Source organism: Mustela nigripes, chromosome 17 (genome assembly GCF_022355385.1).
Source record: "Mustela nigripes isolate SB6536 chromosome 17, MUSNIG.SB6536, whole genome shotgun sequence".
In the NCBI taxonomy this organism is placed as follows: domain Eukaryota; kingdom Metazoa; phylum Chordata; class Mammalia; order Carnivora; family Mustelidae; genus Mustela; species Mustela nigripes.
Window position 1 is genome coordinate 17,187,231 of NC_081573.1, and position 12,903 is coordinate 17,200,133.

The following is a 12,903-nucleotide window of genomic DNA, read 5'->3' on the forward strand; positions in this document are numbered from 1 at the left end:
CACTGGCATGTCTGAAATATTTCCTCAGGGAAAATTTGGAGCCATTATTCTGGTCGGACGGTCTCTCCATCCACTAACCAGGAATCTTTTTATTTTTTTTAATTATTTTTAATATCTTCTAACCAGGACTCTTGTTACCAATACCCAGATGTGACCTCGTGCAAAATCCAGAAGTCTTCCTTCTAGGAATCTAGATAAGTGATTCTACTAAGAAGTCTCCAGTTCACAGGAGAGCCTTCAGCTAGGACCCAATGTCTTTTCCCCAATTACCAAGAGCCTCCGCCAAGAACTTCTGGATCATTCAATATCTCTCCTCCCAATCCATGATTTCCATTTTTTCCCATCCAATCACTGAGAAGGTTACCAACCCATTTTTACTCTCATTCACCACCTCCACCCTGGTCCAACCATCATCTCCTGCTTGGACAATGGTAGCAACCTCCTCACTGCGCATCCTTCACAAGCCCCATGGTCATTTCCCCTCATGGCAGCCACAGAGATCCTGCTCACACCCAAGTGATATTTCACCCTCCTCCACACACAATCTTCCCTTGGCTTCCACCTTACACAGAATAGAAGACAAAGTTATTGCAAGAGCCCATACAGTCTGACCCCATGGTCTCTCCTCCTCCTTCCCACAATCCCTTCTCTTCATCCTGGCTTCTTGCTGTTCCTCTAACGTGCCTGTCAGATTCCTGCCTTAGGCACTTGCTGTTTCCTCTGCCTGGAGTGCCCATGGCTCTCTTCCTCACCTCTTTTAAGACTTGGCTCAAGTTTCATCTTCTTAGAGAGGTCCTCCTACTTAAAACTACACTCTCAGACATCCTGATGCCACACTCCTGATCCATTTTTTCCTGGTGGCAGGTGGGTTCCCCAGAAGTGTGTGGAAGGGAGTGTGGAGAACCATGGGCTCCTGCATCAGGTCCTAGCATCTTGTACTTCCGAGCTTCCCATACATGAGCCCATTGGAGCCCATTTCCACACATGAGCCCACAGTCTGATGAGTGAAATCTTTTCATCATCTTGATTTTCCCAGATGAAGAAACTAAGGCCCAGAGAGTTTAAATAATTTGCCTGAGGTCATACAGATAACAGATGGTCAACCAGGGATTTGAACTCAGGCCATCAGGTTCTGGAGTGCATTGTCTTTCTACAGTGGTGCTGAGGAGTGGCTTAGTACATCCATAACCTCATAGGTTTACTCCCTCTCGCAACCCTGATTAAATATATCCTAGTCCCCACAACCTTGCAGAGTAATGCCTCCCAACCTGAGGAGAAATTTCATACCTTCCACACCTTGGCTGCCTGTGGTCCAAGGTTAAGTCCAAAGCTCCCAGAATGTAGAGGTTCCAGTTGTCAGTATTAGGGGACAATAAACCCAGCAAACTCTCCTCGTATGACACTTACCAGGAAGTGGACTCTGTTCTATGCTTTCTGTATTTTTTTTTTTTTTAAAGATTTTATTTATTTGACAGACTGAGATCACAAGTAGGCAGAGAGGCAGGCAGAGAGAGAGGAGGAAGCAGGCTCCCTGCTGAGCAGAGAGCCCGATGCGGGGCTCGATCCCAGGACCCTGGGATCATGACCTGAGCCGAAGGCAGAGGCTTTAACCCACTGAGCCACCCAGGCGCCCCAATGCTTTCTGTATTTTAACTCCTTTCCACTTTACAGGAAACTGTTAACAGGTTCTAGAGATCCATGATCCCTTAGCCCCAAATGCAAAAGTGGCCTGAAGACTGAGATGTTTTGTGTATTTGATGTTAAAACGTAATTGGTAGCCAAAGTTGATCTGAATTTGTGGTATGGCTCCTTAATGCCTTCATTTATCCCACTTAGTGTGCATATTCAGACCTTGCACTGCAGAGATATTAATGTTTATAATTATGTACTACTTATTGGGATTATTAATAATATACAGCATTTGTGTGGTATGACTGCTTGAAATTCCACAATCAGAAATGCACTGGGGGGACGCCTGGGTGGCTCAGTTGGTTAAGCAGCTGCCTTCAGCTCAGGTCATGATCCCGGCGTCCTGGGATTGAGTCCCGCATCGGGCTCCTTGCTCAGCAGGGAGCCTGCTTCTCCCTCTGCCTCTGTCTGCCATTCTGTCTGCCTGTGCTCGCTCTCTCCCTCTCTCTCTCTGATAAATAAATAAAATCTTAAAAAAAAATAAAATAAAATAAAAAAGAAATGCACTGGGCCCCAAGCATTTTGGATAAGGGACTATGTGGACTTATATAAGATTGCCTCCACCGTAGAGCTGACAAAAATGAGGGACAGAGAAGGATACATTTTCCCAGGATTCCATACCTAATGGTTCTTACCTGCACAAAGCCGAACTCATGCTTGACAGCAGTGATGGTGACACCAAAGATACGCATTGTGACAGAGTGCATGGGCTGCCTCTCTCCAGAGGTGGCGATCCACAGCTGGAAGGCAGGGGGGCCACTGGGTAGGGCCTGAGGGCAACGGCTCAGCATGTAGGTACAGCCCCCAGGCACAGGAAAAGAGTAGCCGTCAAAAGTGTAGATGTATGGCAGTCCAGAAACCCAGCAGGTACGCCCTGTGATGTCCCCTGGCCCCTTACTGGAGATGTCCATTGTCTCCAACTTGGCCTCCGATGGCATTTTGGACTCAGACACAGTTTCAAGTTCTTGCCAGAAAGCCTCTGAGCCTGGTTTAGTCACTGCCACCACCTTGAGACCCAGCTTAGCTGCTGGGATGGTTTCTGTCTTGGGTTTGGACTCTGGTTCAGCTGCGGGCACGGGCAGGGGGAAAGGTGCGGGTGCTAGTTCAGCCACAACCCGGCCTTCAGGAAATGGTTCTTTTAGACCCAGAGGTTCAAGTTCTGGTTTTACGAAAGCCAAAGATTGAGGCTGAAGTTCATTCATGGCCATGGAGACAGGCCCTGGCTCTGCTTCAGGTGTGCTCTCTGCTCCTGGTTTGGGCACTGCCGTGGTTTTAGACCTGGAGATGGGCACCATTTTGGAGTCCTTCGGAGATACTGGCTTGGGACTGAACATGATCTTGGTGGCTGGGGTGCTGGGCAAGCACTCAGGTTTGTGCCTCACAAGGTAACATGTGGTTCCACTGAAGCATATATGGTCCTTACAGGATCCTGGGAACTGGAGTGGCATCATCAGGGAGGATTCTAGAAGGGGATAGAATTCTGCGGGAGGGTTCAGATCTTCTGCAGTCAGAATATCTGGAGATGAGATGAGATGAAACATGAATGATGATGCAACAGAATCAGATCTTGGCATTTGATCCCATCCCTTTCCTGTCTGCATGCCCTAGGCCTTTAGGGCCCTTGGAGACTCAACATCTATAAGCTAGCAGGGTTCCCAATGTAGAGTGAAGCGGGCCTATATCATCAGAAAGAGAAGGGTGGGGCCGGAAAACAATACAGAAATGGTCAGCACAGGGGCGCCTGGGTGGCTCAGTGGGTTAAGCCGCTGCCTTCGGCTCAGGTCATGATCTCAGGGTCCTGGGATCGAGTCCCGCATTGGGCTCTCTGCTCAGCAGGGAGCCTGCTTCCTCCTCTCTCTCTCTGCCTGCCTCTCTGCTTACTTGTAATCTCTCTCTGTCAAATAAATAAATAAAATCTTTAAAAAAAAAAAGAAAGAAATGGTCAGCACAGTGTGGGTATACAAGGCTGTGATGAGCTGGAGGGCACAGACTCCATCCAAGAACACTGATCAGTTACTACAAAATCTCTGTGCTGGTAAGTCTAAACACATCTGTGGGTCGACTTCCAGCTTGCCATGTTAAGCAGCCTTAAGAATGTATGTGTGTGTGTGTGTGTGTGTGTGTGTGTATTCTGTTGGGATCTAGCCACCCCGTTTCCTAGGGAGGGGAGTTATTTTTTCATAGCTGTTGAGGCATGATGCTTGACACCTACAAAGTAAACTTTTAAAAAATAACTTTGTTCTGTAGGGGTTTGCATATTTTCCATCAAAACATAATAAGGACTTTTGGTATGGATTAGAATATGAACCAAAGTATCAGCTCCCTGTGGTAGGAATATTTCTGTGTTGTACATTGCTGCATCTCTGGTGCCTAGAACAGGCCTAGCCAGAAGTACATCTAAAAAAAAAATCGTGGAAAATTAATAATAGCCAATGTTTACTGCATGCCAGACACTCTCCTATTAACTTTTTTTTTTTTAATGCAACAACAACCTTATGAAGTTGTTGGTATGATTATTCACACTTCACAGAGGAGAAAGTTGAGGTTCGGGGAGGTGATGTGACTTGCCTAAGGTCACACAGCTTGTAGCAGGATTTGAATCCAGGCCTCTTACCTCCAGAATCCAGCTCTGAGCCAATTTTTATAAACGAATTGAAGTCCATGTTTTCATTTCTAAGAAACCCCAGCCTTTCTGACTTCTCCCTCACTTTTCTGTCACCTTCCTTGTCTCCCACTGTTTTGGGGGGGACTGGAAGCAATTGAGTGGGAGCACCCAAACTGTATTCCGGCCCATGGCGACTGTCCAGCTACTCTGTAGTCTGGGCAGAGCACTGAAGTGACAAACCTCTTTCTCAGCAGCCTGAGCGGGTTTTGGGTTTGCAGCTGCCACCTGCTCAGTGTGTAGCTTTGGATGGTGATTTCTTCCCTTCAGCCTCAACTGCTTCCTCTATAAAATGGGGAAAACAGGGGCGCCTGTGTGGTTCAGTCAGTTGAGCATCTGGCTCTTGGTTTTGGCTCAGATCATGATCTCATGGGTCCTAGGATCTAGCCCCACATTGGGCCTGCTTGGCAGGGAGTCTGCTTGAAGATTCTCTCCTCTGCCCTTCTCCCCATTCTCTCTCTCTCAAATAAATAAATCTTTTTTTTTTTTTTTTAAATGGGGGTAATAAAGAGGCCTGCCTCCACAGTGACTGTGAGGAATATACTGTATAATGTACATACATTATATATAAGAGAATTTACCACTTAGCTTAAAAGTCTAGGCTCTAAGTCTGTGTGAAGCAGCACAAAATAAAGCAACACAAAAAGGTGGCTGAAAGCTTGTGCTCTGGAAGCAAGTAGAGCTGGGTTCAAATCCTGACTCTGCCACTTTCTAGCTGTGTGAACTTGGCAAAAGATTTGACCTCCAACCCTTCCCCTCTCCAGAAAAAAGGAATTATTACAATACTGTTATATAGTCAACCTCAAAGACTAGAGGGAAGGTCAAGCACCCATTATTTTATCCCTTCCCCTAACCCTACTGTTTACAATTTATACTGTATTAAAGAAAAAGAACATGTGACCTTCAACAATAACTTCCTTTTTGAGCCCAGTGCCTGGCATATGATTTGGTGCACATTTAACAACTTATAACCATTATGATTCATCCCACAAATATTTACTAAGGGTTGAACACTGTCCTACCTTAAAATCATACAATTAACTGTGCATCTTGGAACTTCCTTAAATTTTTTTTTTTTTTTTAAAAAGCACTGACCCCAAGGAACTAATGGGAGACAGAGAAAGAGAATAAGTAAGTATATAGAAAGTGAGACGAGCTGTGGAAAAAAAATCAGGGAAGGGCTGCAGTTTTGTAAGGGATAGGGAACTAGGATTTTATTTTATTTTTTTTTTTTAAGATTTTATTTATTTATTTCACAGACAGAGATCACAAGGAGGCAGAGAGGCAGAGACAGAGAGAGGGGGAAGCAGGCTCCCCGCTGAGCAGAGAGCCCGATGCGGGGCTCGATCCCAGGACTCTGGGATCACGACCTGAGCCGAAGGCAGAGGCTTTAACCCACTGAGCCACCCAGGCGCCCCGGGAATTAGGATTTTAAATGGAGTGGTCAATTTGGCCTTGGTAAGAAGGTGGCATTTGAGCAGAGACTTGAAGGAGATGAGGGCGCGATCCATAAAGACATCATGGGGATGGTCAGTGTTGAAGGTTCTGAGAAGGGAGAAGAAAGGTGGCTGGTGTGGCTGGGGTGGAGTGAGGGAAGGCAAGAATGAGAAGAGATGAGATCAGAGAGGTAATGGGAACACATTGTACGGGGCCTTATAAAACACTGTGCTTTTTGCTGGGTGTAATATTAATTGCATGGGAAGATTTTGAGCAGAAGATTTGCTTTAAAACAAAAACAAAAACAAAAACCCGAACGACTCTGCCTCTCGGGCTGCTATGTGAGCAACTAAAGGTAGTGTTACGATTTTCCCCATCGCTGATCTCCAGGAATCCCATCGTCTGCTCAACTTCCCACCGCCTTGGGCCCCAGTGCTGCTCACCCACGCTTGGCTGCCCCATGGCCTGGGTCCCGAAGCCCGCGCCAGGGGCGGTGCCGAAGCTAAGCACGCCCACCGGCGGCCCGGGAGTCTCCAGGAAGTGCACCACTCCGGGCTCAGGCCCATATGCCACCTCGGTCCAGACGAAACCCGGAGCGGGCTCTTGGCTTTCACCAGAGTGCTGCTCTGGGCCGCCGGGGATTAGGCGCCAGTGCAGGTTGGGCAGCAGCTGCTGATCAAGGAGCACCGGGGTGGGCTCGCGCGCCAGCAGCACCGCCACGTTGGAAAAGCCGGGCTGCGCGGTGAGCGCGAAGCTGCGGCTGAACGCGTCCACCGGAGGCAGGAGAGCGAAGAAGGGATCGTAGGCTACGCCCCCGCGGGCCGCCGCCGCCGCCAGGAAAAGCACCTGCAGGCCGGCGGAGGAGCGCAGCACCAGGGGGCGCACTGGGTCCACGGCGAAGTGCAGCACGGTTCCTAGGCGCAGAGCCCGCGCCCCTTTGGCGCCGCCCCCCCAGAAGCTCAGGCTGCCCAGGCTGTCCGCCACCACGTACACACGGTCTCTGGGTCCGGGAGCCGCGGGCGCGAACGGGGGTACCGCGTAGACGCGGCCCCAGTAATCCTGGGGCAGCAGTTGTTCGGACACGTGGCCACAGGCCTTATCTCTCGCTTGCAGGCAACTGTGGCCAGCCAGCAGCGCGACGGGACGAGTGGCCACGACGCGGGTGCCCGAGAGGTCGCCTGCGCTCTGCACCTGCAGCGCCTGGAACGGGTCGAGGTGCACGAGGAGGGTCCGGCCGGCAGCATGCTTGACGCCATCCAGCAGGATGGACACCGGAGGCGTGAGGCTCAGGCGTGTGGGCCAAGCGCCGGCCACCACCGCAAACTCCTTGTGCCGGTCCCTGGGCTGCAGCGACGGCGTCACCACCACGTAGCGAGTACCCAGCAGGCGGCGCGGAAGCGCTAGCGCGGTGTCTAGGGAGGTGCGCCCACGCGCGTTCACCACTGTCACGCCCACCGGTCGCGACGCCGCTAAGCGCACGGCGCCCCCCGCTGCCCGCCGCGAGCCCCGCAGCTCCACAGCGCTGGGCAGGCGCACCCACGCGGTAGTGCCTGGCAGCAGGTTCAGCGCGCGCCGAAAGGGCGGTCCCCCCACCGGGTGCGCCCTCACTTGCACGGCCGTCGGGGGCCCCTTCGGCGGTGGCGACACGTATAGGCGGAAGTCGGGCTTCTCAGCGCCCCCATTCTCCAAGAAAGCCGTGATGAAGTAACGGCCCTGGAATTCCACAAATGCAGCCGTTGGGCCTGAGGGAACCCGAGGGGAAAGGAGGGAGTCAGCATAATCTGTTAGATTTTGAGGTCAAATGCATCAGGCTCTAATCCTGACTGCTATGTCCTAGCCGTGTCAACGTGGGCAAGGTACTACCTTTGGGCCTCAGTTTCCTCATCTGTAAAATGGGGGTGTTGCCTGAGCTATGGGAATATTAGATGAGATAATATATGTAAAGGCCAGGGAACAATGGTAAATATTAACTTAAAATAAAGTTGCATCCTTTGAACCATCTGTCCCAGAAAGTCCTGCTCAGCCCCCTTCCCACCACCGGTTTCTCCAATTTCCCGCCACAGAGTCTACACAAACATCCCTGCTTCCAGCTGGCCAGGGCCCTGACCCAAGAAGCTCCATGGTGGCCAGTCCCCTGTTACAGAACCATGCCAGGCAGCCCCAAACCCCAGTCTGCCCAGCCAGTCCCCTGCTGCAGACCCAGATCAGCTCACCAGTCTTCTGCATCCCCCGTAAATCACTCACCCCACAGGCAGCCCAGGGCACCAAGGCACAGGAGGGCAGGGGAGACAGCAGCCATGGCCCAGGGAGAGGCTGGACAGATACCAGCTGTGCCGTCTCTCCTGCCAGTCTGCCTCCGGCCCCTGTACCAGAGGAGCAGGAACAGATGGGGGTCACAAAGGGAAGGCCAGAGAAGGGCTGAGGCCTTGGAGCCCAGGGAAAAAGGCAAGGCTGGAGGTCTCACCTGCAGGAGCTGGGCTGAGGCCACAGGGCGGGGGTATTTATAATCCCAGATGTCTGAACCCAGACCTCCCTGGGTCCGCACGCCGGATGTCCCTATTAGCACGGGTTCCAGTCTGACCTGGTGCCATTGATCGGAATGAGGTCTAATTATGTGGGAGGGGGCAGGGAGACAGACAGAGGGAGAGAGAGAGGAGGAGGGACACAGAGAGAAGAAGGGAGGGGCAGATAGGGAAGGTGAATTAGGAGATCAAAGGGGGGCAGGGCAAGAATATCATGGTTTCCAAGAAAATTGGGACAGGTCTCCTGAGCCTGCCAAGGACAGAGAGGCTTCAGGCTTGAACTTTTGGGGTTCCAGGAAGGAGGGGGCCAGGAGCCTGGGCTCCTGGATTCTGAGGAAGGAGGGGAAGTAAGTAGACGCTGGACTTCTGTGTCTGAGGGAGGAGGGGACTGGGGATCTGAACTCCTGGGTTGTGTAAGCGGACTTGCTGTGCTCGATGTCGGGGGATTGGCGGATATGGGGTGGAACTGCCCAAGAGAAGACAATGGCTTCCATGTGACTCCCCTCCTTCCAGAACATCCCGAGCTAGAGAACAATGGAGTTGCACCCTGCAAGGAGGATCTGGGACAGGGAGAGTCTGGCACTCCAGACAAGGACAGGTGAGGGAACTTGGATGCTATTTGCAGCCCCTTCCCTTGCAGGTCGTAGGAGCCTGCACCCCTAGTTCCCTTCTCCCCCCCAGAACCCTTCCCTTTGGTAAGGGGGAGGGTAGAAGGAGAATTCAAAAAGGAATTCTTTGAATGGCTTCATTTCTCACCTGCTTAAGATCCTTCCCCTGCTCTTCAGCACCAGCAGGAGAGGTGAAGGAAGGCTCCCCCGAGGGCACAGGGAACAACCTGGGCGTGCAAAAGGGTGGGCTTTTCAGGGAGTGCTTATTTTCCTCCAGCCCCAGGTAGGGAACAGAGATGCTCAAGATGGAGCTGCGGGCAAGTGGGGGAGGGGGCAAGGCCTGTCCCTCCAGGCTGAGTCGCTGGAACTTTGTCCCAGGAACCCAGGAGAGCCATGGAGGGTTCTATCCAGAGGAGGGTTGGGTTTGGCTTTACGAAGATTCCCTGATCTAGCGTGGGAGACTGAAGCCAGGACCCCAGGGGGAGGAGATGCAGGGACACAGGTGAGTGAGGCAGGAGCTGGAACCAGAGAACGGAGGATGGCCAGGTAGGAGGGCTGCCTGCAGGCTGCGTGGAGGGCCGCCCTGAGAGGATCCAGGGAAGAGGGGCAGGTTTGGGAAGAAGCTAAGGGCCTGTGTGCCACCTGTGGTGGTGCGAGGCCTGGGGGCAGTCCAGGAAGCCAGAGAAGGAAAGCAGAAGCACGGGGGCATGCGAGATGTGCTGCCCCAGAAGGAGGTGAGTGGAGAAGCAGGAAGGGGGTCCGTTCCCAGCCCCGGGGGAGGAGGGCCCCCCCACAGCGTTTAGGGCTGTGGAGGAAGAGGAAGTTCCTCAGATCTGCTGTTTTATCCAGAGGACTGGGGAGAGGGAAGGACACTCCAGGGGTTCCACAGAGTTAAAGCCAGAATATACCCAGAATAAAGTCCTTTGAAGTCTTACATTTTATACTCTAAATTCTTGCCAATTTTGCATTCACTTTCATCAGTCTATCCATGTGAGTTCTCATATAAAGATTTTCAAGTATCTATCAGTGACACCCATTAACCTACCCTTGAGCACATCCCCCAACCGTGAAGATCTTCAAGTGCAAATGAAGCTCTGGATTCAGCCTGTGGCTTTGGGTCTCCCTGGCCAGTGTCTTGGTGCCTTGGGGTTCTGTCACCCATGTATTCAAGGATCTTCATAAGCCTGCATCCTGATGACCAGACACTCTGATCCTTTCCACGGGCAGCCCAGCCTCCCACCAGAACTTGTTCTTTGTCATGTGGCCCTAGCCCCCCTCCCCACCACAGACAGATGGATCTTTCCGAAGTTCTGACCTGACCCCATTCCTCTGCAGTGGCTCCTTAGGGCCCCTGGAATGGAGCCACTGCTTGTCAGCCCGGCCGCTGACACCTCCCAGCTTCTGGAACTCCCCCCTTACGCTCCCCCAGCTTCCACTCTGTGCTCTAGCTACACAGAACTTTGGCTAGCTCTTCAAGAGTACAATGCTCTCTCCTCGTGTTTTGCACACATTGTTCTCTGTCCTTAGAAGACCCTTTCCTCTCCTGGCTCTTTTTGTAATATCCCTCAAAGATGCAGGGTCCCGTACAAAGTGCCAATGTGGAGTCCTTTGTCCAAAAATTATTATGAATGTCATGGGGGTGACAGCAGGGCATTCAACCAAGCACAGGGTCCTTCTAAATGTGAGGTGCTGTGGTGGGACTCTACAGGTCACAGTGCAGAAGCTGGCCCGGTCTTCAGGTCACCTCCCAAGCCAGGCACAGTAAGGAGCCCATTCTGGGCTCCCTTGCACTTCGACAGGCCCTAATCAGTCTTCCCTGTGCTTCCGCCATCCCAGCCCTCTCCACTTTGGGGTGCCATTGTCCGGTGAGCATGTATTTCCCCCAAGGCCTGGAGCTCTGTGAAGGCGGGATCTGGGGCTGGGATGGTCCACACTGTGTTCCCAGCCTCACTCTCTGTACAGGTCAGGGCAGCACCAAGCACTGATACCCATCCTTTTGTTTTGTGAAACAGGAAGGGGCACCAGGGAGACATTAGGGAGGAATCAAAGGCAGAAGCCACACTCAGGTTCAACCCAGAATAGAAATATCCCTTTTCAGAGGACCCCTTTATCGGACTCCCCCACATACGTGCCCAGGGAACCAGCTGTGAAAGTTCGGCTTTAGCTGAGGCCTGGCAGGGAAGGGATCCCAGACTCGGGCACACTCGGGGCCTGTGTTAGCTTCACCAGACGCAGACACATAGGTTTGATGTGGCAGGGAAGCGTCCTTGTATGAGAACTACAGTTACTTTGAGAAAATGCTCCAGGAGCCTGGAACTTTGGTTCCGGGATACCTGGTCTCAAAAGTGCGCAAGGCATTCTCAAAGCCACAGTGGGGTTGGACCATAGGAAGAGGAGTAACCCTCACTGAGCTCAGGAAATTGGTGGACTCTGCTGGGCAGAGTTGGAAAGCTACGTTTTAACTTTAAATTCTAGTTACATGGGATCATTTGTCCGTAGGAGTATTGTTCCTACATGGGGGTGGGGGACGACCCAGGCCCCCAGATGGAGAGGCAAGGGGGACCATGCTAGAGGAACTAGCGTGCCCCCATCTCTCTCCTCCCATTCTCTTTGCTTCCAAATGCATAATTAGCTACCGCTGGGTGTGCGTCCCCCTTCCAGGCCTATATTTCTTCGAAGGAGATTCCCCCTAACCAGCCATGGTCTCTGCCTTGCAGAACCAATGTCCACTCTCTGTTTGGTACCTAAACCTGGAAAAAGTTAATTCTTATGCTACAGAGAGGTCAACTTCCTCATCTGAGGAAGGGTCCCACAACTCTTCTTTCCAGTCTCTGCAATCTTGCCCGAGAGCCAGATCATTGGATAGTGGTCCGTACTGTCCTCCTTTGCATAAGGAACAGAGGTCTCTGGTGAGGAAGCCTCAAATATCTCTGCAGTCCATCCACTTCAGGCCCCAACCTCATCTGGGTCAGCATTCTGCCTGGACTACTGCAGTAGCCCCTTCCCTGGTCTCCTTTCTTCGCTTCTGTCCCTGCACATGCAAACAGACCTGACCCTAGAGCTTCCTGAAGAGCAGGGAGCTCTACTCTCCTCCCTGTTCAAAACCTCCAATGGCTTCTCATGCCACTTCTAATAAAACCCAGACTCTTGCCGGCAGCTTACAGGGTCCTGCATCACCTGTCCCCTTCCCTCACCCCACCCCGCCCCCCAGCCCCTACACTTGGGCACACGCTGTACTATTTGCGTCGGATCTCCTTTCCACCTCCGGTGCAGTTAACTCCAACCTGAGCATCCTTCAGATCTCAGCTGAGTAGTCACTTCTTCTAGGAAGCCTCTCTCAACCTCAATTCCTGGGTCAGGTCTCCTGGTTCACGGTTCCGTGGATCTCTCCTTCATGCCGCTCCTCCCTCCCCCCAACCACGGTCACCACAGATGATTTACACTGGACTGTGTGATTATTTAACATTTGTTTCCCCACCAAATGGTGAGATATGTGAGGGCACACCCTGTGCCTGTGTTTGCTCAGTCTTGAATTCCCAGCATGCTGCACAAGTAGGCACACAATAAATTGTTCAAATTTAAAAGTGAGGGTTGAGGCAGGGTGCCCTCTGGCTCCCCCTCGTGGCAGCAACTGGTATTTTGCGGTTGGCACTAGATCTCAAATCTTCCCACTCCCAAACCCCCTTGGCCATCACACCTCACTCACCCTGATGGCTTCACCTGACCTCAGCCACCAAGGGCCGCAAACGAGAAGGACCTCATTGTCCTTCTGGAGGACTCGGGAGTCCCTGGGACTCAGATTGTTCCCATGGCTGGTGGAAGCTCATTTTTCAAAGCCTACACCCACCAAGAAAACCATTACAGAATCTAGGATGTTATCCCATGAGGACAAGGTCACGTGCACCTGGTCATGAGAATGGCCAGTCCAGTCTTGGGCCCTCTTCACCATGCCCCTCACACCAGCATCATTCCAGAGAACACCTGC

The 12,903-nt window shown here is 52.1% G+C and overlaps 1 protein-coding gene across 1 annotated transcript in view; it reads right to left on the bottom strand.

Moving 5' to 3' along the window:
• The window catches only part of LOC132004946 (IgGFc-binding protein-like), a 29,306-nt gene extending 20,926 nt beyond the window's left edge, over window positions 1-8,380 (bottom strand). Inside the window, exons 1-4 of the mRNA XM_059381612.1 lie at window positions 8,253-8,380; window positions 8,033-8,151; window positions 6,232-7,530; window positions 2,325-3,205 (exon numbers count right to left, since the gene is read on the bottom strand). Of these exons, the coding sequence (XP_059237595.1) occupies window positions 2,325-3,205; window positions 6,232-7,530; window positions 8,033-8,087 (2,235 nt within the window). The 5' untranslated portion in view covers window positions 8,088-8,151; window positions 8,253-8,380. The remainder of the gene's footprint in view (window positions 1-2,324; window positions 3,206-6,231; window positions 7,531-8,032; window positions 8,152-8,252) is intronic.
• Window positions 8,381-12,903: the final 4,523 nt, after the last annotated feature.